The sequence below is a fragment of the Nelumbo lutea genome, chromosome 5 (assembly GCF_056320005.1).
Source record: "Nelumbo lutea isolate HS-2025 chromosome 5, American lotus-T2T, whole genome shotgun sequence".
NCBI classification, from domain to species: Eukaryota; Viridiplantae; Streptophyta; class Magnoliopsida; order Proteales; family Nelumbonaceae; genus Nelumbo; species Nelumbo lutea.
In genome coordinates this window covers 29,308,358-29,333,303 of record NC_142688.1, presented here as the reverse complement: position 1 = coordinate 29,333,303, position 24,946 = coordinate 29,308,358, and the positions used below count along the sequence as shown (strand labels likewise).

Here is a 24,946-nt window from a genome sequence, read left to right as displayed (position 1 = left end):
AGGTACCTTGCAGATATGAGTCATCGATTATCCTCACGGTCTACCTGGTTGAGGAGCTAGATGTTTCCCTTCCATAGTTGTAGGTCCGTTGTACCTGTGCTCTTTGAGTTGATCAGTTATCAATTAGAAATTTTTAAAAGGTCATCTGGAGTCTTGGGAGGGATGGACTGGACTGAATAGCCACCAAAATTAGCATCTTGATAGTTGGGACCTGTTATGTTCGAGGCCTTTATCTGTCTGCAAAACTGAAAAGTTTGATCCCATTCTGAAGTATAAACTATTAATCGTTAGGCCTATCATTCATGGGTAGTGTCGTAGGGACAGCATTCTTTTTAAGGAAGTGAAACAACTTGGTCAACAAATATGATTCTAAAATAAAAAAAAAAGAGAAAACCCTAAAAGTAACACCATCAACCCAGGCAACTGTAGCATTTAGTGAAATACTGCAGTTTCATATATAGTAGCACTTGGGATGGTTGGTACTTGGTGTTGGTGCAGTATATTGGTATGCTAAATAGCTGAGTGTTAAGTTCTGCAAATACATAACCAGATGTCTAGATAAGCCAGTTTATCTGTTGGCATCATAGGCAAGGTTCAAAGTATGAGAGTTTTATTGGATTGATGCTCATCTTTGTTTTTTTTTTATATGTAATGCTCATCTATTTTTTATCTTTTTTGCACGACCATTTCTTGGTGGCTATGTTTTATGACTCTGAAACTGGTACTCGAACCTTGATCATCTAGTCAATATTATTACTATGAAGCCATACAGGAGTGTACTGAACTACCGATGCATCATGTATGCTGAATGTTCATGTTTCAGTTGGTAAATGATGATTTTTTTTAGTTTTGCATACAAACAATAAAAGAACATTTATTTCTAGAAGGGCAGGTGATACATATCTCAATCAATTGGAAAATTTATAGTATAAGTTGAAATTTCAAATTTACGCATGAAGTATAGATGGAGCAGATATTATTTATATTCATAAAGTTTCTCATTTTTCGAGTTTGACAAAGTGAATATTTGTAATTCCAACTCCAAGACGATTCACTTGAAGAATTGAATAGAGGATGATGCAGTATCTAGAGTGATCTATCAATTACCCTGCTGTGGTAGATGCAGTGTGGATACTCTTTTCCATGATATAGGTTAGCAATTATGGTTTACACTATGTCAACCACATGCCATTTGTCATTTCTTTAGTTTCTGATCCCTAGATTGGAAGCTGACAAATTTGTGACTGACCGAGAAATGCTCTTATTTGATGCTTCAAGCCTTTAATTCGTTTAACATTGGGGGGATGGGGGCATTTATTTGGGCAGGTTGATACTTTGGAAAGAGAGTAAACAATGGAAGTATGGAACTCAACCACAATCATTTTTTTTTTTTTGATTTACATGAAAAAACAATTATCGTTTTTTGAAGGCATGGGCAATCTGTTTCTTTTCAGAGTATGGGGGAAGACTGAAACAAGAGGGAGAGAGATTTTCATGGCACACAATAATCGATGTTGCTAAGAGCAACGGCTACATGGGAAGCCATTAACTTTGGCACAGGAGAATCGATTTCTGTATTCTAAACAGCTGATGCATCATAGAGCATCTGTGGGAGCTCTACCCCTCTTCATGAAAATAAAAACTTTCTTTTGCAGAAAGAAAAATTATATGCAAAATGTGGGTCTGACTTCTGAGCATCTCTCTTTTTTTTTTCTCTCTCAAAAGGGAAGCCTGGACAGATAGTCAGATGCAACTAATGCTTACGATTGGGGCTTTTGGCTCTCACTAGTGACAAGTGAGCCGCAGAATGGAACTCAGTCTGTGTGCTCATGCAAGCTGAGCACAATGGTGGTGTAGCCCTACCCTACTAGGGTACCAGTACCATCTTGCACTCTGGATTTCGGGATTTTTGAAATTCATGGAAGAGTAAGGTGGGGACTGGGTCTGCATTATCCACAGATTGCCATAAAGATGAGTTTGGGAACATCATTTTCAGTTTGAGCTGACCCCACTTTATCTGTGCCTAATCACTGTTACATTTACCCTGGCAACGCCCGGCAATAATGGTTCTGTAAGCCTTCCTTGTCCACATTACAAGATAGGGACTGAAGATTGAAGACTGTTGTTTTGTTTTTCATTTCTTTTTCTTTCAGATTCAGTAAGATGGTGACTGTTCAATCGTCTTCCAATTGTCGTCTACATGACACACATACTTATGTTCCTGAGCTTGAAGCTGGTTCATCATCACCTAAGGACTCCATTTGGAGCTTGCCATCTTTATGGACTCTTGCCCATATCTTATTTTTCCTTTTTTTGTCAACACTAGTCTACTTCGGATAATTGTATCTGAATGTCAACAACACCACCAAACAAAACGTGAATCTGTTGTAGTCTATTCACACATGAAAAAAATTTCCACCATGCTCTCTCTCTCCTCTCTCCTGTCATAACTCATAAACCAAGTTTTTGGGTTTAAAACTTTAAATGCATTTTACTCGAAGGCTGAGAATGCGCCATTGAAACATCTCCTTTGCACCCTTCAAATGCTTCCAAGAGGCAGCAACAAATGTGAAATCCTCTCTCCTCCTCAGGGCTCAGACTCGTCAGTCTGGCGAGAACCATTCACCTTGTCTCTCTCTGTCCTCTACAAATCAACCTCAGTGAAAAAAAAAGAGAACGAGAAAGATCAAGAAAAAAAAGAGACCCACTTCGGTATTACTGTCAACAAAAATCGGATTTACCGCAGATTAAACCAAAGACCAAAAGAAGACAAGATAAAGAAGATCCCGATGCAAAGGACCAAAGAAAAGGAAGTAGGGGGGTGCTAAAGAGGAGAGGAAAGAAGGGAAAACGAGAGAGCCTCAGTCGTGATGTGACGTGGCAAAATTCAAACCGTTAGCCTGGAGCTGGAGGATCATGCCCAACATGAGAATTGAGCAGTGAGCAGCACACCCTGTTAGCCACGTAACAAGAATATGGATGATTCTGTCGGCCAAATTTTTACAAAAAACAGGACAGGCTTACTAGGTTTTTGGCCTTTTGGGTGATTGATAAACCTCCAATTGGGCCTAAGTTTACAGATACGTGATGCTCATTAGTCCACGTCAGACAATTATTATTTTTTTTTTCTTTTGACTCACCCACGGATGACCTAATAGTTACTGAAAAAAGAAAGAACACCTGATGATAAATGCAGACTTGTAAAAAGCAGCAGGCACCTATCCAATTCCAAATTGCTAGTACCCTTTTTCAGCTGTCGGTGTGATGATGGAAGAAGATCCTTACTGTATAAATCGAGAGATAAAGTATCGAATTTGTCGGTAGACGATATTATAGAGGATAAATAGGGGAGAAGTTGCGCTTATAAGTTATAAGAGAGAGAGAGAGGCCTCGACGAGCGGGCGAGGTAATCGTTTAGCTCTGTTATATAATATATACCCTAAAGGAATGCAAAGGCGAAGAAGATTGATAGAACACTATAGCTTTGCAGGCTTTGGTTTGCTTTGATCTTCTCTCGGAAAACTTGACACCCCAGGTGGGGTGGGGTGTGGACATGGGCGACGGTTGCTCTCTTAACAGTAACAATAACGGTAGCGATAACGATAATATCAATAAGAGTTGCAGTATTAATGCTACTGGAGGAAGCATGACTAAAAAGAAAACGAAGAAGAAGAAGAGTGGCGGTAAAAGGAAGAAGATGACTGTGGAACAGATTCTCGCTGCCAAATATGTGAACGAATGGGTTTTTCTAGATTCTAATTCGGCTTCTACTGCATCTTCTGTTGATGATTTTGGGGTGCAGAGTCATACAAAGTTTTCTGATAAGGTGGTGTTTGAACTGCATTCTCATTCGATTTGTAGTGATGGGTTCTTGTCTCCTTCGGTACTCGTTGAAAGAGCTCATAGAAATGGGGTGAGTTATTCTTTCTGGCTTTATTTTCTATGGTTGTTGTCCTTGAGTGAGTATACTAGGTAGATTTTGCTTCCGGATTGGTATTATGTCTTGTTTGTTATTTTGGTCTAGTTGAATGAATATCTGACATGGATTTTCTTCACTCACGAAGATTGTGGGTTATTTTAGCTATCTTATTTGGCATCTCAAATGGTTCACTCCATTTTTGTTGTTTGGCATTTTCTTTGCTTTTACTTTGGGCTCTCAGTATTGCTTTTGAAGTAGGCTTTCATTGCTTTTTGCTATGTTTTCTGCGTTCGTATTTCTTCTTTATGTTGTTATGGATGGATACCTGGTCGATAATTCCAATATATAGATTTGGTGTTTATGTTGTTTTTACTTATTAGTTATCTCAAGTTGCTGAGTGGTGATCATATTAGGTATTCCTTTCTCTGTTTGTTATTGTTTCTTAAGTGTATGCTGTTCATTGCTGTGGCTGTGGAGATCTTTTTTTGTGCTTTGTTTATTTATTTTATAGTACTGTGTGTGGATGTATGTTTCTTTTTTGTGTTCTTGGTTGTGTGTGTGTTGGGGGGGGGGGGTTACAAGGTTCTGTGCGTCTGAATTTACTTACCGGGACTTTGGATGGAGTACCTCTGGTTTTAAACCTCTTAAAGAAAAACTGGTTCTACATTTGATCTAGTAATTAAGACCTGTGTGTTGAGGGGGGGGGGTTACAAGGTTCTGTGCGTCTGAATTTACTTACCGGGACTTTGGATGGAGTACCTCTGGTTTTAAACCTCTTAAAGAAAAACTGGTTCTACATTTGATCTAGTAATTAAGACCTGTGATGTAGTAGGGCGATTGTGCAAGAAGAGATTGAATTAGCGCCTTATAATTTGCAATACTGTTATCAATTACTAATCCTATATAGAGAAGAGTTTTCAGTTGAGGCTGATTGTATTTGGGGTTGTGTGTTCCTCCAAGAATGAGGCTGCATTTGGTTGGTCTTGAATAAGGTGTTCATGAGTCATGATTGATCATTTAAACCATAGGGGCATTCTGATTCCGAACAGATGTGTTATGTGTAAGACAGAAGATGAACCACTTGTATAATTTGTTTCCTTTTTCCCTGGAGACCTCTGCTCTGAGGATTTTCTCCTCTTATACCAATGCTGTGTGGATCTGCCTCTCATTGATTAGCACTGTTTTACTTTTTGACTATAAGACTTTGTTCAAGCATATCGAAGAGATAAAGCTTAGGTTTAGAACCAAGGACAATTGTTTGGATAAGTGGACTTTGGGCTTTGAAGCTGGAGGGCTTTAATAATCTTAAAAGCAGGGTTTTCATATTTAACTGTCATGTTCTTTTCAGTGTAGAAGGTGGTACACTAGGCCGGGGTCCTTCTTGTACATAACTAATGAAAATGTTTTGTTTACTCAAGAAAAAAAAAAGTAAACAAATACAACCCTGACCTTGAATAGATACCACAAGAGAGCTCTAGTTAAGACTTCCTCCTTGCTGTTTTGCTGAACTTCTCTGAATGGTTAAATAAAATATTGAGATGAACCTCATAATTTTCTTTATGAGGGCCACCAAAGGCATCCTCATTGTTGTAATCCTTAAAGCCATTTTAAAGCAACAGGTAGGTGATGTGGAACCATAAAAAACATTATAGTTGAGTAAGAGAGCTCTAGTTAAGACTTCCTCCTTGCTGTTTTGCTGAACTTCCCTGAATGGTTAAATAAAATATTGAGGCGAACCTCATAATTTTCTTTATGAGGGCCACCAAAGGCATCCTCATTGTTGTATTCCTTAAAGCCATTTTAAAGCAACAGGTAGGTGATGTGGAACCATAAAAAAACATTATAGTTGAGTTGCTTTTAAACACTTGTACAAGTCTTCATGAAATAAGTATATACTTGTTGACCCAAAATATAAATCGGACTGACTGGATGACATACAACCTGAGATCAATATTCAGATGCAAAAAACTCTGGTGTTTTGTCTAAATTCCCAAGAATGCCTTCGGATCAATGGCACAAACAGAACTTGCTACCTGTTGAGTTCCAAAAGAGTAGTATTCTTTGGACTGATCAAAATAGTCCTAAATTGTGGCTAGAAACCAATGAAACTTCTCAGCAGTCTTAGAGAAATTCTCTATATTAGCTAGTATATGAAAACTAGGTGTTTCAAGGATTTTTGAGCTCTTGTTGCATAACCCAAAAAACTCCTATATGGTGATCCAAGAATGTCATCCAAGTTGAGTTGTTAAACTTCCAGCTGAGATCCAAGTTAAGATAAAAACAAAACCCAAATGTTTGCGCTAAAAAAAACCATAAAAGTTGAAGGATGTGACCAAATTAAAAAAAGCCCCCCCCCCCGCAAAAAAAAAAAAAAAATTCAACAGTTAAACCTCAAAATTGAGCCAATTGGGTTTCTGAAAAGTGGGCAACTTTTGGACTGATTGGAACAGTCTAGAATACTCCAACAATTCTGAAAAAATCCACTCAAACTTTGAATTATGAAAAGAAACTAGCTGACATATTGTCTTCATTGAAAACAACACTTGTATGCATATGTACACAGATCTGAGCATTGCAGGTCTATCTTTGAAAAGGGTCATTACTCACAATGCTGGTTCCAGCTATCTCGTTTCTTGCAAGAGGCGAAGTGGATATGCACCAAACCTCTAGCATTTGTTTCCAAAAAGTGGCAGCTTGCATACTTGAACCTAAGTTCTTCGATTTTGCTGTTGCATTAAGCAATGGCCCCAATGATGTGTGTGTGTATGTTAGTGCTGTTGTGTATTCATTTTTGTGTCTTGGAGTAGTGGGCATTCATTTATGATTTGTTGGTCAGAGTCATGGATCTTATCTGTTTTGGGCAAAGGTCTTACATGTAAAGGAGTGCAGACAGTTATTCTATTGGGTTGATTTATTGATGTCACTATTCTTCTCATTGGTGTTTTTTTACTCTCTCTCTCTCTCTCTATGCTTTTCCTTTTTATTATTGAACTTTCATCATTATCAATTGTACAGACACATAAGCCTAGAAGACTGAGGTGTAAGACACTCTATGGTTGTATTTTGACTACTAACAACTGCGCAAAACTCTAGTTGGACTGAAACTAGATTTGATAAGAAAAAACCTGAACATCTCCTAATTAGACTCCAATTAGGACTGAAAATTGATAAAAGTAAAACACAAAGTAAGACAAGTATAGGATGCTAGAAACAAAACTACGATGCATCCTTAGGTTCCTATTTTGATTCACAACAATACGCTATCTACTTTCTGCCTGGACATAAAAAGAAATTCTGAAGCACTTAAAGATGGAAACCATAGTTGTCAAGGTGTTGCCTAGGTGACTAAGCGCCCGCCTAGGCGACAAAAATGACAAGGCGGACGCCTTTTATAATATCATTTATATTGTTGTATCTTATTAATGTATGTGTTAATACATTTTATTATATGCTATATATATCAATAGACTTTGTTTTAATGTTTTACTATTGAAGTTCCAAAGAAGCTTCCATAAGAATTCAGTTTAATCCTATTACCATCAGGGGAGTAATCAGAAATTCTAAAAGGAGAATATTAGCATTGTTCTCTGGACCTATCGGCATGGACAATTTTCTAAAAGCTGAGTTAATGGCTTTGCTACAAGGATTGAAGATTGCTAAGCAACTAGGGATGAGGCATGTTGAGGTTGAAGGGGAATCCAAGGTGATCATCTCTTGGGATAAAAACAATAGAACTACTCCGTGGACTTCCAAACAAGTGATAAGGGAAGTGGAAAAGGTCGCAAGGGAGGTAGAGGCTGAATTTAAATGGGTTAGAAGGAGTGCAAATGAGTTAGCTGATTATCTTGCTAAACAAGGGGCTTTGAGGCACCAATTTTTTTAGACTGCATTGTAAAGAGGGACAGAAATATGTAATAGTGTGGGAGCTCTAACCCCATAAACAAAGTTGTAAAACTTTTTAACTCTAATTTCAAATAAAATTCTCCTTTGCTGATAAAAAATGTTTTACTATTGAAATTTAAAAGATCAAAGGGTTTTGAGGAGAGAAAAAGAAAGAAAAAAAAAAGAAAGAAAGAAAGAGGAAAGAAAGAAAGAAAGAATAGAATTATAAAGAGGTTCTTTTTTTTTCTATTATCTCTCTCTAATTAAATAAAACAAAAATTCCACCCTTATTTTTTCTATTTTACTTTCCATCTTGAATATTTATCATATAAAATTGACCTTTTTTAGTTGCTAATTGATATGAAATTCTCTATTAAATCCTTAGTATAGCAGTATTATTTTTGAAAATAATTAAATTAATATATGTAAAAGATTTTTTATCTTTTAGATGTGATGATTTGCCACATTTTTACAGGAAATTTAATGTTCTCAATAAAGAGAATTGCTATTTTTTTTTTCAATTAATATACATGCTGAATGGTATAAAACTAGGGAACTAGCCAAAAGTTAGATTATTATATTATAAAGTTTTTATTGCTTAGGTGTCGCCTATGCGACTAGGCACCCTAGTGTCGCCCTGCATTGCCTAGGCGCCTTGAAAACTATGATGGAAACATAATAGAGTTTACTATTGAAACTTAGGTAACTGCGAAATAGGAAAATATTCGTTGATCCTGTTCTTTTGTGTTTTCTTTTTAAGGCCTTCTCTCTTTTCACCCTATCACTACGTAGACTTTTGCAGTAAATATTTGGAATGGGCTAGTTCCACCTAAAACTAGGTTTTTTTTTGAGGATATTTCACTTGAAAATTAACACTTGTAAGACCCTTTAAAAGAGAAGACCTAGCTACCTAATAGCTTTTGTCTCCTCAAAGTGCTTTCTTTTTAATGCAAGCTATGAATCAACCTTCGTATTAATAACCTACCTGTCTATATCTAGCATTTGGGAATGTCTTCTCTCTCTCTCTCTCTTGTTACAGATGGGCTCCTCTAGGAGATTGTGAAAGTCTCTTTAAGGATTCTTTCTACATCTTATAAAGAGAAGTGGGAAGATAATATGGACTTATGGAGGTGCACAAGAGCAGCTACCTTATGGTGAGCTTGGGAGGAAAAGGAATTATGGAGTCATGCCAGTAATGTAGCATAGACATGGACTTGTGAATCAAAATCCAATGTTTCTGAGTCTAATATTGCAAGATGAAAAACAAGGACTTATGGACACGTTTATAGGAAAGCATTAACTATTAAAGTAATCTATCTCTTTTTGAATTCTAACCTTGTATAGCTCTGAAAAAGGTTTAAATGGTTATTTCTTACTTGACAATGTTTCATAGGGAAAAACATCCATTTTTTAAATTACTATAAGGGCAGCCCAGTGCACGCGGCTCCTGCCAATGTGGGGTCTGGGGAGGGACAGACGTACACAGCCTTGCCCCTGCACATACAGAGAGGCTGTTTCCAAATTTTGTAAATTAGTATCACTTCTGTTAAAACAGTTCAGGAAAATATTGTAGAATTGTCCCTGAAGGAACCTATGAAGTGTCATGGTCTGACATAGGTCCAACATGGACACTTAATCCATTTAGGAGATCCATGCAACACTACATACTTGTCTTATTGTTAGGGTCCATATACATTGGAGACTCAGCAAAAACTGAATTGCTAGCTGTCATAGGGGATTGAGGCTCAGTGGATCTCTAATTTCAGAAATATAGTGGTTGAAGGAGCTTCTCAGGTAGTAGACTAGTAATGTCTAGCATGATGGATACTATAGAGGCTAAAGATCAACAACCAAGGTTGTGGCAATACCAACACATCATGATGGATGTTAAATTCCTGGCAATGAATTGTGAATCACCCTTAATTGGGTTCAGAGATCAGTGAATTGTTTAGTTGACAGTTTGGCACAATGGCCAAACTTGGGGTGAACAGGGCTCTGTTGTTTTGGGTGGCATTCTCCATTCTCCATGTGCTTGCTGTAATTGCTAAGAACAGGGTTAGGTGGTAGAGTCTAGCATATCAAAAGAAGGGGTGTTTAACACTGTACTCTATAGTGTATATATTTTATTATTTACTTCACCATTAATAAAACACTGGCTGTTAACAGTAAGACCATTACCCAATGTTGGTCCCGGAAATCTGGGGTGTTTGGGAGTGGTGGACTGGATGCAGTCCTAACTTTTGGCACCTTTTGCACAAAATGGCTGCTCTCACCCTTGTTTTCATGCTTGACCGCCTGAGATTTTACCATTACACCAAGTAATGGTGTTATTGATAAAAAAAGGTGTAATTTAAATACCCACGTACCCAACAATGTTGATTTTTTGACACATATATGCTCTCCATATATTTTTTTTCTTGCAACTCTCGCAAAACAGATCTGAGAATTGTGATTTCAGACTTAAACCCACGTTTTCATGTCTGAATACCCAACAATGTTGATTTTCCTTTTACACATATATGCTCCATATTTTTTTTTTTATTTTTTTAATAAATGACTTCAAATTTTATTAAGGCTGAAAGTATAAACATTACAAGCATCCCTTAGAGAGGCATGGGATGCTACCTCTCTGTAAAAACAAAAACATTACTAATGAGCCCAAAACAAACAAGACCTATTCACCCTTTGCTTGGCTAGAGTATCTGCTAACCTATTTGCCAATCTCCTCACCCATTGAATTCTCAAGTTCATGTTCTTGGTGATCCATTTGAGTTTTTTCATCTCACCCCTGTAGCACCTATTGATCCTTTAGCCAACCCACCACCAATTTTGAGTCCCTTCAATCACCACATTGGCTATATTCAATTCATTAGCAATCTGTGCTCCTTGTAAAGCTGCAAACACTTCTGCTTTGAGAGAACCCCACAACCCCACTGGGCCAGAACGCAATTCTATAAATTTACCTTCCATATCTCACAAAACCCCTCCTATACCAGCAGGTCCTGGATTACTCCCTCAAAATTCAACTTCACATTTGCTATATTTTTTTTTCTTGTAATACTCCCAAAACAGATCTGAGAATTGTGATCTTGGTCTAATTTTGGGTAAGTAACTGAATGCCATCTGGACTACTAAATTAGAGGTGATTGAACTCCTTTTGACATAGAACTGGGTGGTTACAGGTAGAGTAACCAATTGTTGCATTAATTCGTATCACTTTTTCCTTTAGATTCTTCAAGAAACTTTGCTATTCTTTTAACAGACTAAGCTGTATGATTCGTCATAGTTTTATTTATTTTTTTATAAATTTAATTCTGTTTCATCAATTAATTTGCCTAAATTATCCATTGGAAAAAGTTTGAATTGCATTTGTCTGCAATCAACAGACCTTACTTGAGGTTTATCTATACTAATGGCATTTTTTTTTCTCTTGGCATCTTATCCTCAAAAACCTATGGTAATTGTTACCCTGTTTTTATTATTGTTAATGCATTCCTGTGTACCAAAGATAATAACCATTAGTGTATTTCTCTCTAGACTCTTTCTAGTTAGTATGAAATGATACACTCCTTATAATATTCAATAACTCCGTATTGTTTCCAGTTAAACTCCCTATATTGATAGGCCTAGTTAAATTTTACTCTCTTGGTCCATTTTTTTTTGTTGTAATTGTTTTAGGATGGCCCAATAACCTTTTCTAGATGTTATAATTTGGAAATGCTTTCCTCATTGCTACTATGGATGCTCTATGTCGCATACACGTCTGCCTATCTTGTGGAACAGTCACACACACACACACAAAAAAAAAAAGAAGAAGCTGTGTTAATAGTATAGAATAGGTACAAGAAAACATTGAAAGGACTTCAATAAGAAAAGGGAAAAAAACTATTGATTGAGTCCTTCTGAAAAGTGTGTTAAGTCCCCTAAAATCCATCATCATCATCATCATCGTCCATGCCTTATCCCAATTATATGGGGTTGGCTACATGAGTCCTGTATTGCCAACCTATTGTATTTAAAGTCATATCCATTGTTAAATTATTAGTGCTTAAATCATTTCTTACTACTACCCATGTTCTTTTTGGTCTACCCCAAACTCTTTTAGCCTCTTCCACTTGTAACAAATCACTTCTTCTAATTTGAGTTGTTGGTGGTCTTCTGTGCATGTTACCAAACCATCTTAGTCTACTTTCTCTCATTTTATCACCTATTGGAGCTACTCCTAGGTTCCTATGGATGAGTTCATTCCTGATCCTATCCTTTTTAGTTTTTTTCACTCATCTACCCTAGCATTCACATTTCTATTACATTCATTTTTTGGACTTGTTTTGCCAAGCACTCTGATACAACATAGCTTGCCTTACAACTATTTATAGAATTTTCCCCTTTAATCCAAGTGATATTCACCTATCACACAAAAGTCCAAATGCACCCCTCCATTTTGCCCAACTTGATCTAATTCTTTGGGTGACATCCTCCTCAATCCCTCTCCTGTTATGAATTATTGAACCAAGGTACTGGAAATGGTCACATTGAGTTATCTCTTGGTTGCCAATCCTAAGCATATCCTGATTTACATTCCTATTATTACTAAACTTGCATCTCCTATACTTTGTTTAGTCCTACTTATTTTAAAATCTCTTACTTTTAAGGCATTTGTCCATAAGCTTAATTTTGCATATAATCCTTCATTAGTTTCATCAATTAAAATAATGTCATCTGCAAACAACATGCACCATGAAGTTTCTTCTTGATTATCTTTAGTCAGTTCATTTATGACCAGTGCACATAGATAGGATCTAAGTGCTGAACCTTGGTGAAAGATCCATTGTAATTGTAAAATCTTAAGTCTCTCCCATTGGTGTTCTAACATTGGTTGTTGCCCCCTCATAGATATCCTTAATTAGGTCTATGTACCTATTTTGATCACATTTCTTTTCCAATACCCACCATATTATCTCTCTAGGAACTCTATCATAAGCCTTTTCTAGATCAATGAACACCATATGAGGTTCTTTCTTCTTCTCTTTGAACTTTTCTATCAATTGTATCAAAATAAATATAGCATCCATGGTTGATCTCCTTGGCATAAAGCCAAATTGGTTCTAAGTCCCCTGAAATCCATCTCTAGAATATGAAGCTTAAAGCATTTTGATCTCATTTAAGTGGGGAAGCCTCCAAAGGCCTCTTCAAATATTTTCACCTCATCTAATAATATTAGAAAGCTTTCCTTAATCAACACCAATTGGGGCCTTTTGAGATAGGCCCTCTAGAATAGCCTTTACTTAGGCCTTGGTGGAATTAGAATCTTTAGGTGGACAATTATAAACCCAAATTACATTATCCATTTTTCTGAAAGACACATCCTCCTAATGTTAGACAGGCCCAAGTTTTCTATGGATCTAGGATCGAATCTTGACCCCATCTTTTCATTAGAAGTGTCATCACAAACATGTTTTGTAATTTCGATATCAATGAACATTTTGCCATGTAGAGTTGGAGAAATTTTGGAGATATTTTGCTAATTTGGCTAAGATATTTGGAAAATCTAAAAAATCAGAAAAGTTTTCTAGAAACATATAATTAGTTAATAAGCCTTCAAGAGGTCATTAGAAGAAATATAATTGCACATTTAAGGCTCAAAACCATAGCAAAGAACTATATAAATCAAATAGGAAAAATTAAGAGACTAGAATATGTATGTTTCTCTTTGTCTCCCTTTTGGTCTTTGGCCATCTTCTCTTCCTTGTATATGTCAATTGTTTCCATTTTAACTTTTGTCTTTATTGTTATTATATGTTTTGATTAGATTGAGAATACTCTTTTGTAGTTATATGTATTTTTCTTTTTCTTTTAAACTATAGCGACTCAGTAAGTAATCATATCTAAGTTGTAATCCAATTATCTATAGAGAACACCGATGTGGGCCCCACAACTGTGGTCCCCACTGTGTTCGTAGGGCAGTATGTATAATTATTTGTTTCAGTCATGGTAGTATCAGTTGGTGATCAGTTTGTTATTTCAGTTATTTATTTCAATTTTTATTTGCTTTATTTGTCATGTAAGTACTGAGGGCAGATCTGTCCTTTTCCCTATGTACTGAACATAACCTATAAATACTAAGAGAGTGGCGGCAACAGATCTATCAGAATCTGTCATTTCTTTCAAACCTTTGTGTTCTCCAGTTCTTCTCCTCTCTTTTCTCTCTTTCTCTTGCTTTTCTTCTACTTTTCCTAATCTGAAATCCATTAGGGTTCAAGGTTGATTGTAGTCTTGATCATCTACTTGGCATCAGAGCCTATCTAGGGTTTCTCATGTGAGTCTAGTCCAGACGAGGAGTTGTTTACCGTTCCCCTTAAAACCTTTGGTTGTACCTGTTTTGTTCAGCTTCTCGAGCCCCATCACTCCAAGTTTGAACCTAAGGCCTCCAAATGCATTTTCCTCGGTTATGCACAAACTCAAAAGGGTTATTGCTACTATGATCCAGTTTCAGGGAAAAAGTTTGTCTCCATGGATGTCACTTTCTTTGAGGAGACACCCTATTATCCTAGGGTTTCTCCTCAGGGGGAGAGCAGTGAGTGGGGATTTGGGTCTCTTTCCTCAAGGGGAGCGCAGTGGGAGTGGGGCTGTTCCTTTATTGGGTGATGAAGGCTGTAATGGTGAGGGTGATCAGAGGGATCTGGAGTTGAGAGTATCACAAGCGATGCAGGCAGGTTGAACCCAGTCATCAGCAGTCCAGGCCAACTCCAGTTCCTTCTGCGGCTCCAAATCCAGGTATTACAGTCCTAGGGCCCACTGAGACACCTTCCACTATTGCCACTCCCCCTCCTGCGGATGACCTTGACCTCCCTATTGCCGTCCGTAAAGGGAAACGACATTGCACCACATCTACAGCTCACTGCATTTCCTAGTTTTTATCCTATGATCGCCTATCTCCCTCTTACCGGTCCTATCTCACTTCCATTGCCAATGCCCCTATTCCAAGAACAGTGCAAGAAGCCTTATCAGTTCCAGAGTGGAAAGATGCAATGCAAGTTGAAATGGATGCCTTGTTGAAAAATAATACTTGGGCGTTAGTTGACCTACCCAAAGGAAAGAAACCAGTTGGATGTAGATGAGTATTTACTGTGAAGCATAATGCTGATGGCTCCATTGAAATGTACAAAGCCCGACTGGTTGCAAAGGGGTTCACCCAGACTTATAGTATAGACTACTTGGAGACCTTTGCCCCAATAGCCAAGATGACTACCATCCGAGTTCTGTTATCCCTTGCAGCAAGTCATTCTTGGCCCTCGTTCCAGATGGATGTAAAAAATGCTTTTCTGAATGGAGATTTACAGGAAGAGGTCTACATGCAGTTGCCTCCTGGATTCTATGATACAGAGACAGGTAAGAAGGTTTGCCGACTGAACAAGGCATTGTATGGTTTGAAGCAGTCACCTAGAGCTTGGTTTGATAGATTCAGACTAGCCCTTGGAAAATTCGGTTATGTACAGGCCCAACCAGATCACACACTGTTCATTAAACGGGTGGACTCCTCTCTGACCCTGCTTGCTGTATATGTGGATGATATTGTAGTGACAGGAAATAATAGTAGTGAGATTGAGTCCCTCAAACAACTCCTTCATCAAGAGTTTGAGGTGAAAGATCTTGGTACACTACGGTACTTTTTGGGTATTGAGGTTGGTAGATCTAAACAAGGGATCTTTATCTCTTAGAGAAAATATGTTCTGGATCTGTTGGCGGAAACTGGAAAGTTAGGTGTTAAGCTTGCCGATACACCCATTGAATAGAATCATAAGATTAGTGCAGAGGGCGGGGAGCCTCTTGAAGACAATGTTATGTTCCAACGGTTGGTTGGAAAGCTCCTATATCTCTGCCTCACTCGGCCAGATATCAGTTATGTAGTTAGTGTTGTCAGATAGTACATGCATTCCCCTAGAACTACTCATCTTCTTGCGGTTGAGAGAATATTAACATACTTGAAGAGATGCCCGGGTAGAGGTATACTGTTCAAGAACAATAATCACATAAGGGCGGAGGTCTTTACAGATGCCGATTGGGCTAGGAGTGCTGATGACAGGAGGTCCACCTTTGGATATTGTGCCCTTGTGGGAGGTAACCTTGTCTCTTGGAGGAGTAAGAAGCAGAGTGTTGTTTCCTGCTCTAGTGTTGAAGCTAAATACAAGTCAATGGCTAACGGAGTGGTTGACCGTATTGATTATGAGAAGCCCTTGATGCTGTATTGTGATAATCAGGCGGTTATTAATATAGCCCACAATCCGGTACAACATGACCGAACTAAGCATATTGAAGTTGATCGACATTTTGTGCGAGAGAGGGTCTCCTCACAAGAAGTTTCTCCCGTATATCACATCCAACATGCAGCTCGCAGATATCCTCACCAAGGCTATACCAAGGAAGAAGTTAGAGTCAGACCTATCCAAGTTGGGAATGACAAATATCTATTCCCAACTTGAGGGGGAGTGTAGAGAATACTGATGTGGGTCCCACAACTGTGGTCCCCACTGTGTTCGTAGGGCAGTATGTGTAATTGTTTGTTTCAGTCATGGTAGTATCAGTTGGTGATCAGTTTGTTATTTCAGTTTTTATTTGCTTTATTTGTCATGTAAGTACTGAGGGCAGATCTGTCCTTTTCCCTATGTACTGAACATGACCTATAAATACTAAGAGAGTGTCGGCGGCAGATCTATCAGAATCTGTCATTTCTTTCAAACCTTTGTGTTCTCCAGTTCTTCTCCTCTCTTTTCTCTCTTTCTCTTGCTTTTCTTCTACTTTTCCTAATCTGAAATCTATTAGGGTTCAAGGCTGATTGTAGTCTTGATCGTCTACTTTATCTAATCATCAATTCCTTGTTGGTTGTTTTAGGAAACCATTTTTTAAAAATTATGATGGTTTGAATGAAATCTTAAATTTTAAATTTTAAATATATAGTCTATCAACGATATCTGAAATATTGCTGACATATTGGCAAAATATCGGGGATATTTGGAAAAAAAAAGATTCCTGGAAGATTTCGTATTGCCGCCCAGCAAATGGGGATATTTCAGGGATATATCGCCAAATATTATTGATATTGTGAACCATGATCATAAACTGTACTAGTTTGTGAAGGGAATAATAGAGACTGTACGACCAGTAGACCTCATTCTGGATCAACACAACACAAGGTTCAAAGTATCAATACACCTAATATGCACTAACCTGCATATTGGGTGTTTTGACTACCATAACTTTTTTTTTTTTATTTAGTTTTCTTTTTTCAGAATTTGGTCAGGGGTGCGGTCTTAGGCTTGCTACCCGCTGAAACTGATCAAAAACCCAAAAGACCCTTATTTAGAGTATCATTTACTTGCCGATATTGGGCTATACATTGTGAAATTTTCATCCTTTGATCTATAGACAAGAAGAAAGGGAGAATGGAACCTTGCACAGAAAATTGAGGTGTGGAAAAACTTATTTCCATAAATTCTTTATTCCCATGTTTTCATGTAACCCTTGTAAAACATTAATTATGGAAAGTGCCTTAGCATGAGATGGAAACATTAGACCACGGTCATGAGAAGACTTGGAAATAGGGGTGATCATTTTCAGCCTGGCCCACAAAGCCCAGCCCAGAAATTCTAGGCTGGGGCCTGGGTTTTGTGTTCATGTCCTGCCCATCTCACACATATTTATATTTATATTAATTATACGTATTTGTATGTGTTATTTTATGTTATGTATGATATTTTATATTATAAAATGTATAAAATAATTTTTATGAACATATTATATGACATATAGTATAAAATATTATATGTATTCAATATTTTATATATAAAATTCATAGGCCCGGAATCAGGCCATGCCTGGCCCTAGGCTATAGCATTTATCACAGATGCTAAGCCTGGCCCAGGCCTGGTCCATGATAACCTCTACTTGGAAAAGATTCTCTCTTTCTGCCAACCAATCATAACCATCTTTCTTCACATTGTGAAATATAGTTACCTATCTATATTTCACAATGGTAAATTTTTAAGATACTTCTTGTGTCCAATCCACTTTGCATTTGAAAATAAAAAAATAACATTTGGGATTTTGAGTGAGGGTTGGGAGAATTAATACTCAAAAAAACTTGCTGTCAAGGGTTCTGTCATTTCTTTCCATTCAGAAGTGGCAAATATATGCATTGAACACAACCCTCTTTCTTCACCATATCTATTTATAAAAGCAGGAATGCACCAAGTTCAGCCCATTATCCCAGATTCAAGCACTTCTTCAAAGGTAGCCCAACATCCACACAGACACAGATAGATGTTGAGTTGTTGACCTTGTGATAAAAAATTGAGCCTGCAGACATTCATTAATTGTCTGAAACTGCTTTTTTAAGGTCGTATCATTTATTTCATCAATACATTTCTCTTAACCACTCCAGTTTCTGGTATTTATAGAGTTTAGAAAAGCTAAATTCCAATATAGCAATATGAAGCCACATCCAAGTAATGGATGATTGTGGTTTTCAATAGCTTGGCCATAGTAACGCATTCCCTCTATTTTTTGTCTTATCTTCCTCTTTTGTCAAATGACTTTTCTTTTTATGATTTTGTAATTAGATTCTTGTTCCTACTTGAGTCACATGCAGAATACTTTTACATACCTGCCATTATGATTTATCAGATTTTAGTAACATGCTAAACAATTTCAAATAACTCTGAATTTTCTGAATGATAAGCTTGTGTTAAATAAATAAAATAGTGCACCTTGATTATAACAACTGTTGTTGCTTATCTTTGTGCTTCTCCTGATATTTAATTAGGCTGACTATGGAACCCGATTTAATAAATTCAATCTGTTCAGAACAGGTGAAGGTACTTGCTCTCACTGATCATGATACCATGTCTGGCATCCCTGAAGCCCTAGAAGCTGCTCACAAATTTGGCATCAGGATCATTCCAGGCGTTGAAATTAGTACAATATTCTCTCCAAGGTCATAGAGCTTCTAGATTTTTACGAGTTACAGGGATTTTTTTATTGAGTTATACTTTCAAATATTTTTGTGGTGGAATTATTTTCAAATATTTAGGATTGTCATTAAATACCACAGTTAATTCTCGGAAATGATTTCTAATATTGCAAGTGGATATGAATCACTAACAGAGGAGAGTCTGAATCTGAGGAACCAGTTCACATCCTTGCATATTATAGCAGCTGTGGGCCCACAAAATTAGAAGAACTAGAGAATTGTTTGGCTAACATAAGAGATGGGCGTTATATCCGTGCAAAGAATATAGTTTCAAAGCTGAACAACCTCAAGATGCCTCTTAAATGGGAGCATGTTGCAAGGATTGCCGGGAATGGAGTAGCTCCTGGAAGATTGCATGTGGCTCGTGCCATGGTTGAAGCAGGGCATGTGGAGAATCTGAAGCAAGCCTTTAACCGATATCTATATGATGGTGGACCTGCCTACTCTACGTAAGAATCAAAGCCTCTAGCTAAATCTTAGTTTGGTTTCAATGCTCCATTCACTAACTACTGGCCATCTGGGACATGAACACTCAAAAGGAGTGGTGGAAGTTATTAGAAAAAAAAAAAAGATGAAATGTGGAACAGTGCAAAAAGTGATTGATTCTGCCTTTTAACATAGTTCTGCTTCTGGAATTGAATTTTTGATAACATATGAACTTCCTTTTGTTCATTATACAGCGGTAATGAACTACTTGCAGAGGAAGCAGTGGAACTGATATGTCGGACAGGAGGTGTGGCAGCTTTAGCTCATCCCTGGGCCTTGAAGAATCCTGTTGCAGTTATCAGGAGGCTGAAAGATGCAGGGCTTCATGGAATAGAAGTTTACAGAAGTGATGGAAAACTGGCAAGTATGAAACACAATCCAGAAAATACTGATAAAAAACACAATCCAGAAAAGAAAGCTTCTTTTTTCTTTTGCCCATTAAATCCTTGGCTCCCAGGTCAAGAAGCCAAAAAAGGGGAATCCGGTCTAATGCATGACAAAGTGGTTTTTAACTCTTGTGATTGATCTATAACCGATTTGGGCTCCAAGCAATGTTCTGAAAATTGTAATTGTATTGTAAATTATAGAGAAAGTTTAATTGAATTGAATCATGAACCATATAGTAAATCGTAAGATTATTTCTTCTTTTTGCAAACTTGTCAAAAAATTAAATATAGATAATAATTACATGCTAAATATATAGAAAAGTAATTCTATCCTATTTCTAATCCATGTCTATCATATATGTACCTAAAACAATAGAGTTTGCCACTTCTAGAATATAATTCTAAGATGATATAATCAAATTTGACTTGAAAGTCAAATAATCCACATACAGTGGCTACATATGATTGGAAAATAAATTCAATATATGGACTTCACTTAAAATAAATTTCTAGTAAGGTCTGTACAATGCCATGTTCTTTTTTTTGTAATAAGATGCACAATGTCATGTTCAACTGACCAATCAATCTGATATGAGTTACCTGTGCTAAATAATGCCAATGTGTTTATCTTCCAAGTATAATATACTGAGAAGTAATGGTTTGGAAAAAAAATCCGATTGGTTCACTTCATGTATTTAAGCTTGCACTTTTTTTAACCATATCATGCAGAAAAAGAAATCAAATGGAAAATAAACAATATGGTTTAATTGATGAAAAATAAACAATTTGGGTTCTCATTGAGACCAATCTGCTTCTTAATGGTGCTATTATCTAGGTAGTCAACCTGTCTTCTTGTACTTGGAGTCAGGTCATTCTTCTCTTCCATTACAAGGGTGACCACTATTTTCAAGTTGTCTATTCTCACCTATGGTTTATTTACTGTGATCCTTAAAATCTTTCTGGTGTTGGTAACCTTTTATACAAGGTGCAAAGAGTTCACTTGAAAGGGGAAAAAAAGAAAGTGGGCGTGGGGGGAGGTTGACAAGCAAGCTCAAAGTTGGATTGGAAAGTTGTATATGCGGCATTATGTAGCATCTTTATAGTATTGTTAACTAATCTACAATAGGTTATGACACATTATGATATTGAACAATTAGTTACCATGTATGTGGAAACAGTATAATATCTGACCACCATAGTACCACAATGATTGCATTATGGCATGATTTGGAATGACACTTTAAACCGTTTTTTTTTTTTTTTTTTTTTAAGTTAATTATCTGGCATGGTGAAAGAAACAAATCAAATGTGAAGCAGGGTTGGACCTTCTTCTGGAATTGTTGCAGTTGTGAATTGTTGTTATTGATACTCAAAATATTGAAAAGAAATAGGTTTAACCAGTGATTGAAGGTGTAGAACTTGCAAGTTCTAGTATATAGTATGGTAGAAGTAGAAAACCAAAGGGAAACATTGACATGATTTAAAATGATCAACAATATTGGACTGGTGTATTGCTTTCACCTACTACAATATTAGTACAATGATCTGCAAATAAGCTGATGGAGTTTCTGCTTTCCCTTCCAAAGAGAAAAAATGTTACATAAAGCATCTTCACTAGAGTGCATACATTGTTGATACCATATTGTATTACATCCTTCTGATGGATAATCTTTTTTTTCCCTAATTGTTTGGTTTTGGTCTTGTTCACAGCATTCAGTGACTTGGCAGACTCCTATGAACTTTTGAAGCTTGGAGGATCTGACTTCCATGGTAGAAGAGGTCAAGATGAGTCTGACTTGGGAAGTGTGAATCTTCCTGTGTTAGCTGTGCACGAGTTCCTTAAGGTGGCTCGCCCTATTTGGTGCAGTTCAATCAAGGAAACACTGCAGAGTTTCGCTGAAGAACCATCAGATTCAAACCTAGAGAGGATTGTGAAGTTCGGGGAGATCAGATTTCTTAAGGGTGGTTTGACTTCAAACTGTGACAAGGATTTACTTGATCTATGCCTCTCCTCCTGGTTGACAAATGAAGAGAGACAAACAATTGATGTTGAGACCCTCAGGTTGAAGCTTTCCCAGACTAACATAAATCAGAGAAGCATTCAGGTATCTGTGATGAGCTGACACTTTTCATCCGGTTACAGTTTCTAATTTATTTCATACGTTTTGTTTCTGGGGTGAACTCTTCCAAATTTACCAAAAAATCTTTGTTTTCTTCCAGTTTAGGCGGAATACTTGTTTTGTACTCTTAGTTCTTTTCTTTCTTATTCCTTTTCTTAAAATTATTTGATTTTTCTTATTTTTTTGTCATTTGGTTGGAAGAAATCACAAAGATGCAGAAAGTGACGGATGTCCCAGTTTGTTCCTTGTTCTGATCCTGTATTTTATTTTGGGTAGGCAAGAAATTTTTTTTTTTTTCAAATTTGATATTGCTAATACAGATTGTCTGATGATGTTCCATACCCTGCAATTTTTTTTTGGTAAATACCCTGCAAATTATTTCAATGTGATTGGAGGGTTGGAATTAAGATGAAGAGGGTTGTGGTTCTTCCACCTGTTCTGACTGTTATTATGGACTAGGACTGCACTCAGCAGTAGTACAGTATTGGGTTCCAAAATGTACTGGGTAATGTCTTTTTCTTTTTGGTAGAGACTGGGGTAATGTCTTCTGTTGTTGCATTGCAGTGTTCAAATATATTAGATTTACATCACTCCGGATCTCCACAAGACACCACTGCCGTGTATTGGGAACATCTCTCATGAATGACGAGGGATATATTCCCAATGTGCGCTTGTAGTATTTGTGGGTATTGAAGTTGGAACAGCTTGTGGGTGGGAGATCTGAGCTTTTCTTCCCTATAGCACATCTGCACAAGTGCACGTACTGAAAGGATCTGTTGTGGGTTAAACAAAATTTACGTCCATTTCAGGGTTTCAAGGAATGATGATCTCAGTATTTTCTTGTGTTGGTGAGAATTGTGGATTCAAACAAGGTCCAAGGTATCAATAAGATATGGATCCTTTTCTAATTCTGAGGGGTATGTATGATACACCCATTTGATTTTGACGCATCAAGCTCATTACACCATTCTTTGTACTAGCTCCATACGGATTAGCCATCTGATAACAAGTGTTTTTGGTGGCATTTTTGTTTACCTCAAATCTGGAATATCTCCCTACAAATGACAACATGCAAGTATGGGAGATGTCTCCAATGAGGCTATAGGTCCTACCCACAAGAACTCTACCACAGTTGTACATTTGGAACACCTCTCTATGAATGACAACATACTAAGTGTGGGAGATGCTCATAATGTGTGGCTATAGTTTCCACTCTCCTGTGGGTAGGAGATCCGAACACATCAATTACTGGGTTTTCGATCTTTTGAATTTTCAAAATTTGTGGGGTTTCTTGAGTCCAATTGCAACTACAAGTCGGTGGATTGCAGTTACATGTCTGATTGGGGGAGACCGATAACATTAATTCACTGATTTTTACCTCAAATGCTTCTCATTCAAGGTAAGGCTCGATATATATATTATTATCATGTTGTTGTAAACTTGCTCAAATCTAATGATTGATGGGTTCTCATTCTATAAGGTTATATCAGGTTTGATAGTGTGGGTTTTTGTACATCATCTATATGGTTGAGACTTGAGATTGATATATCACTTCTATGACTTGGATGATTTGATAGCGTGCATATGGGTATTGATGGAAGGGTAATGAAATGATCGTTTGTTATAACTTAGTGGATGCCACATTCCCTCAAAACACAGAGATAATTATAATTTTACCTAAAAACTATATGAAATGAATCTTAGATATCAGATCAGATATTTGTCATTAACCAAATGAGTAGTTTTCTGAAGCTGATTCTTGATATATAAATTTAATCCATCAGGTGTCACCGGCTTATTGGCAAGTTGTGATCCTCTGAAATTGCACCACCTGGTAAGTTACTAGATTCAGAATCCCATTTTTACCCCTTTTTCCCTCGTGGCAAATCGTTTTTTGATTTTTCTTTTTGGCATCTGTTGGATTTAATTTCATTTTTCAGTATGGCAGTTAGGTATCATAACACTATATTCGTTCTTATCCATATAAAAAAAAAGGAGAAAACAAACAATTAATTAGTTCTTGAGTACGGTATATTAAAATTGATTTGATGATGCAAGCTTCTAAATTTTTCCAAGTCTCAACTCCCAACTGATACCTCTATCTTGTAGAGTCATATTATTTAATCCCAAGGAAATGTCGGCAATTTGAATAATAAAAAAAAAGAGCTGACGTATAAAGAGTAAGGGTCCGTTTGGTTGGTAGTCAGAATTGGAATCGAAATTCTCCAAAATTGGAATCAGAAAGGTCCATTTTCATAGTCTGTTTGGTTCAGATAGGAATGAGAATGTGAATTAAAATAGGCCCTAAGATTTCTTGGGAATCGATCAACACCATTAGCGTTTTATTCGGAAAAAAAAATTTGACATCTTGAACGTTGGGTAACCTAACAGTGTTTTTCAGAGTCACCATTAGCGTTTTCGCTTTTAATTTTATTTTTTGTATTTAGTGGGCAATCCTTCCTCTTCGGAGCGTTCTTTGGAACCTCTCTGGAAATGCAAACAAGATGTAAATTCCTCCATATGACTGTATAGTGTAATGTCACTTTTACTAAAAATCTAAGCTGCTGAAAAGACATCATACCCTAAGGGCTTTGATCAATCAAAATCCCTACAAATTTGATAAATAATCATCTCATTGGTTATCACTTTTATGATACCAGTTGATTGGTTATAAGTTTTTCCGATATCATGTCTTTTTGGTATATTTGTTGAATCTATTAGAGATAATTTACTTAGACACCCCTATAGTTTCACATATATATTAAAACCCATTTTATAATTTGCATATTACTAAAACATCTTTATAGTTTGTAATTTATTTACTTCATCGGTGAAAAATGTGAAAGAGCATTGGTCTAAGTTGACTTTTAGTTTTTCATCATTTTCAACTTCATTGTATGCCTCAATTCAAAGCATTGGATGGCCAATCTCTATTGGAATGACGACCTCGGTGCTATAAGTTAAGTTGAATAGGGTCTCACCGTGTTGGTCTGAGGTGTCGTTCGGTAAACTCATAGGTCGTTGTATAACTTGTTGGCCTAGAGGCTTTTGGCTCTGTTAAGCCTCATCTTCAGCCCATCCAAAATTGTCCTATTGGTGACCTTAGCTAAGCTGTTGGATTGGGGGT

At 36.9% G+C, this 24,946-nt stretch overlaps 1 protein-coding gene across 5 annotated transcripts; it reads left to right on the top strand.

The window, feature by feature from the left end:
• Positions 1 to 3,211: 3,211 nt before the first annotated feature.
• Positions 3,212 to 23,894, top strand: LOC148851334 (uncharacterized). Of its 5 annotated transcripts, XM_088946182.1 has the most exons (7): positions 3,212 to 3,913; positions 18,667 to 18,791; positions 18,962 to 19,276; positions 19,508 to 19,677; positions 21,410 to 21,804; positions 22,021 to 22,091; positions 23,604 to 23,894. In XM_088946182.1, the coding sequence occupies exons 1-6, from the start codon at positions 3,554 to 3,556 to the stop codon at positions 22,042 to 22,044; spliced, it is 1,389 nt and encodes a 462-aa protein (XP_088802308.1). In that variant the 5' UTR covers positions 3,212 to 3,553; the 3' UTR covers positions 22,045 to 22,091; positions 23,604 to 23,894. The 5 variants fall into 5 exon arrangements, with proteins under 5 accessions (XP_088802308.1, XP_088802306.1, XP_088802309.1 ...); XM_088946180.1 differs by lacking the exon at positions 22,021 to 22,091; XM_088946183.1 differs by lacking the exons at positions 22,021 to 22,091; positions 23,604 to 23,894 and adding an exon at positions 22,629 to 23,303.
• The last annotated feature ends 1,052 nt before the right edge of the window (positions 23,895 to 24,946 follow it).

What these genes read in the sequence shown, in the direction of transcription:
- LOC148851334 (XM_088946179.1), top strand. Translation starts at nt 3,554, where the DNA reads ATGGGCGACGGTTGCTCTCTTAACAGTAACAATAACGGTAGCGATAAC. An exon ending in AAGTGATGGAAAACTGGCAA is followed by an intron (nt 19,678 to 21,409) that starts GTATGAAACACA and finishes TCTTGTTCACAG; the next exon opens with CATTCAGTGACTTGGCAGAC. An exon ending in TAAATCAGAGAAGCATTCAG is followed by an intron (nt 21,805 to 22,383) that starts GTATCTGTGATG and finishes GTTGCATTGCAG; the next exon opens with TGTTCAAATATATTAGATTT.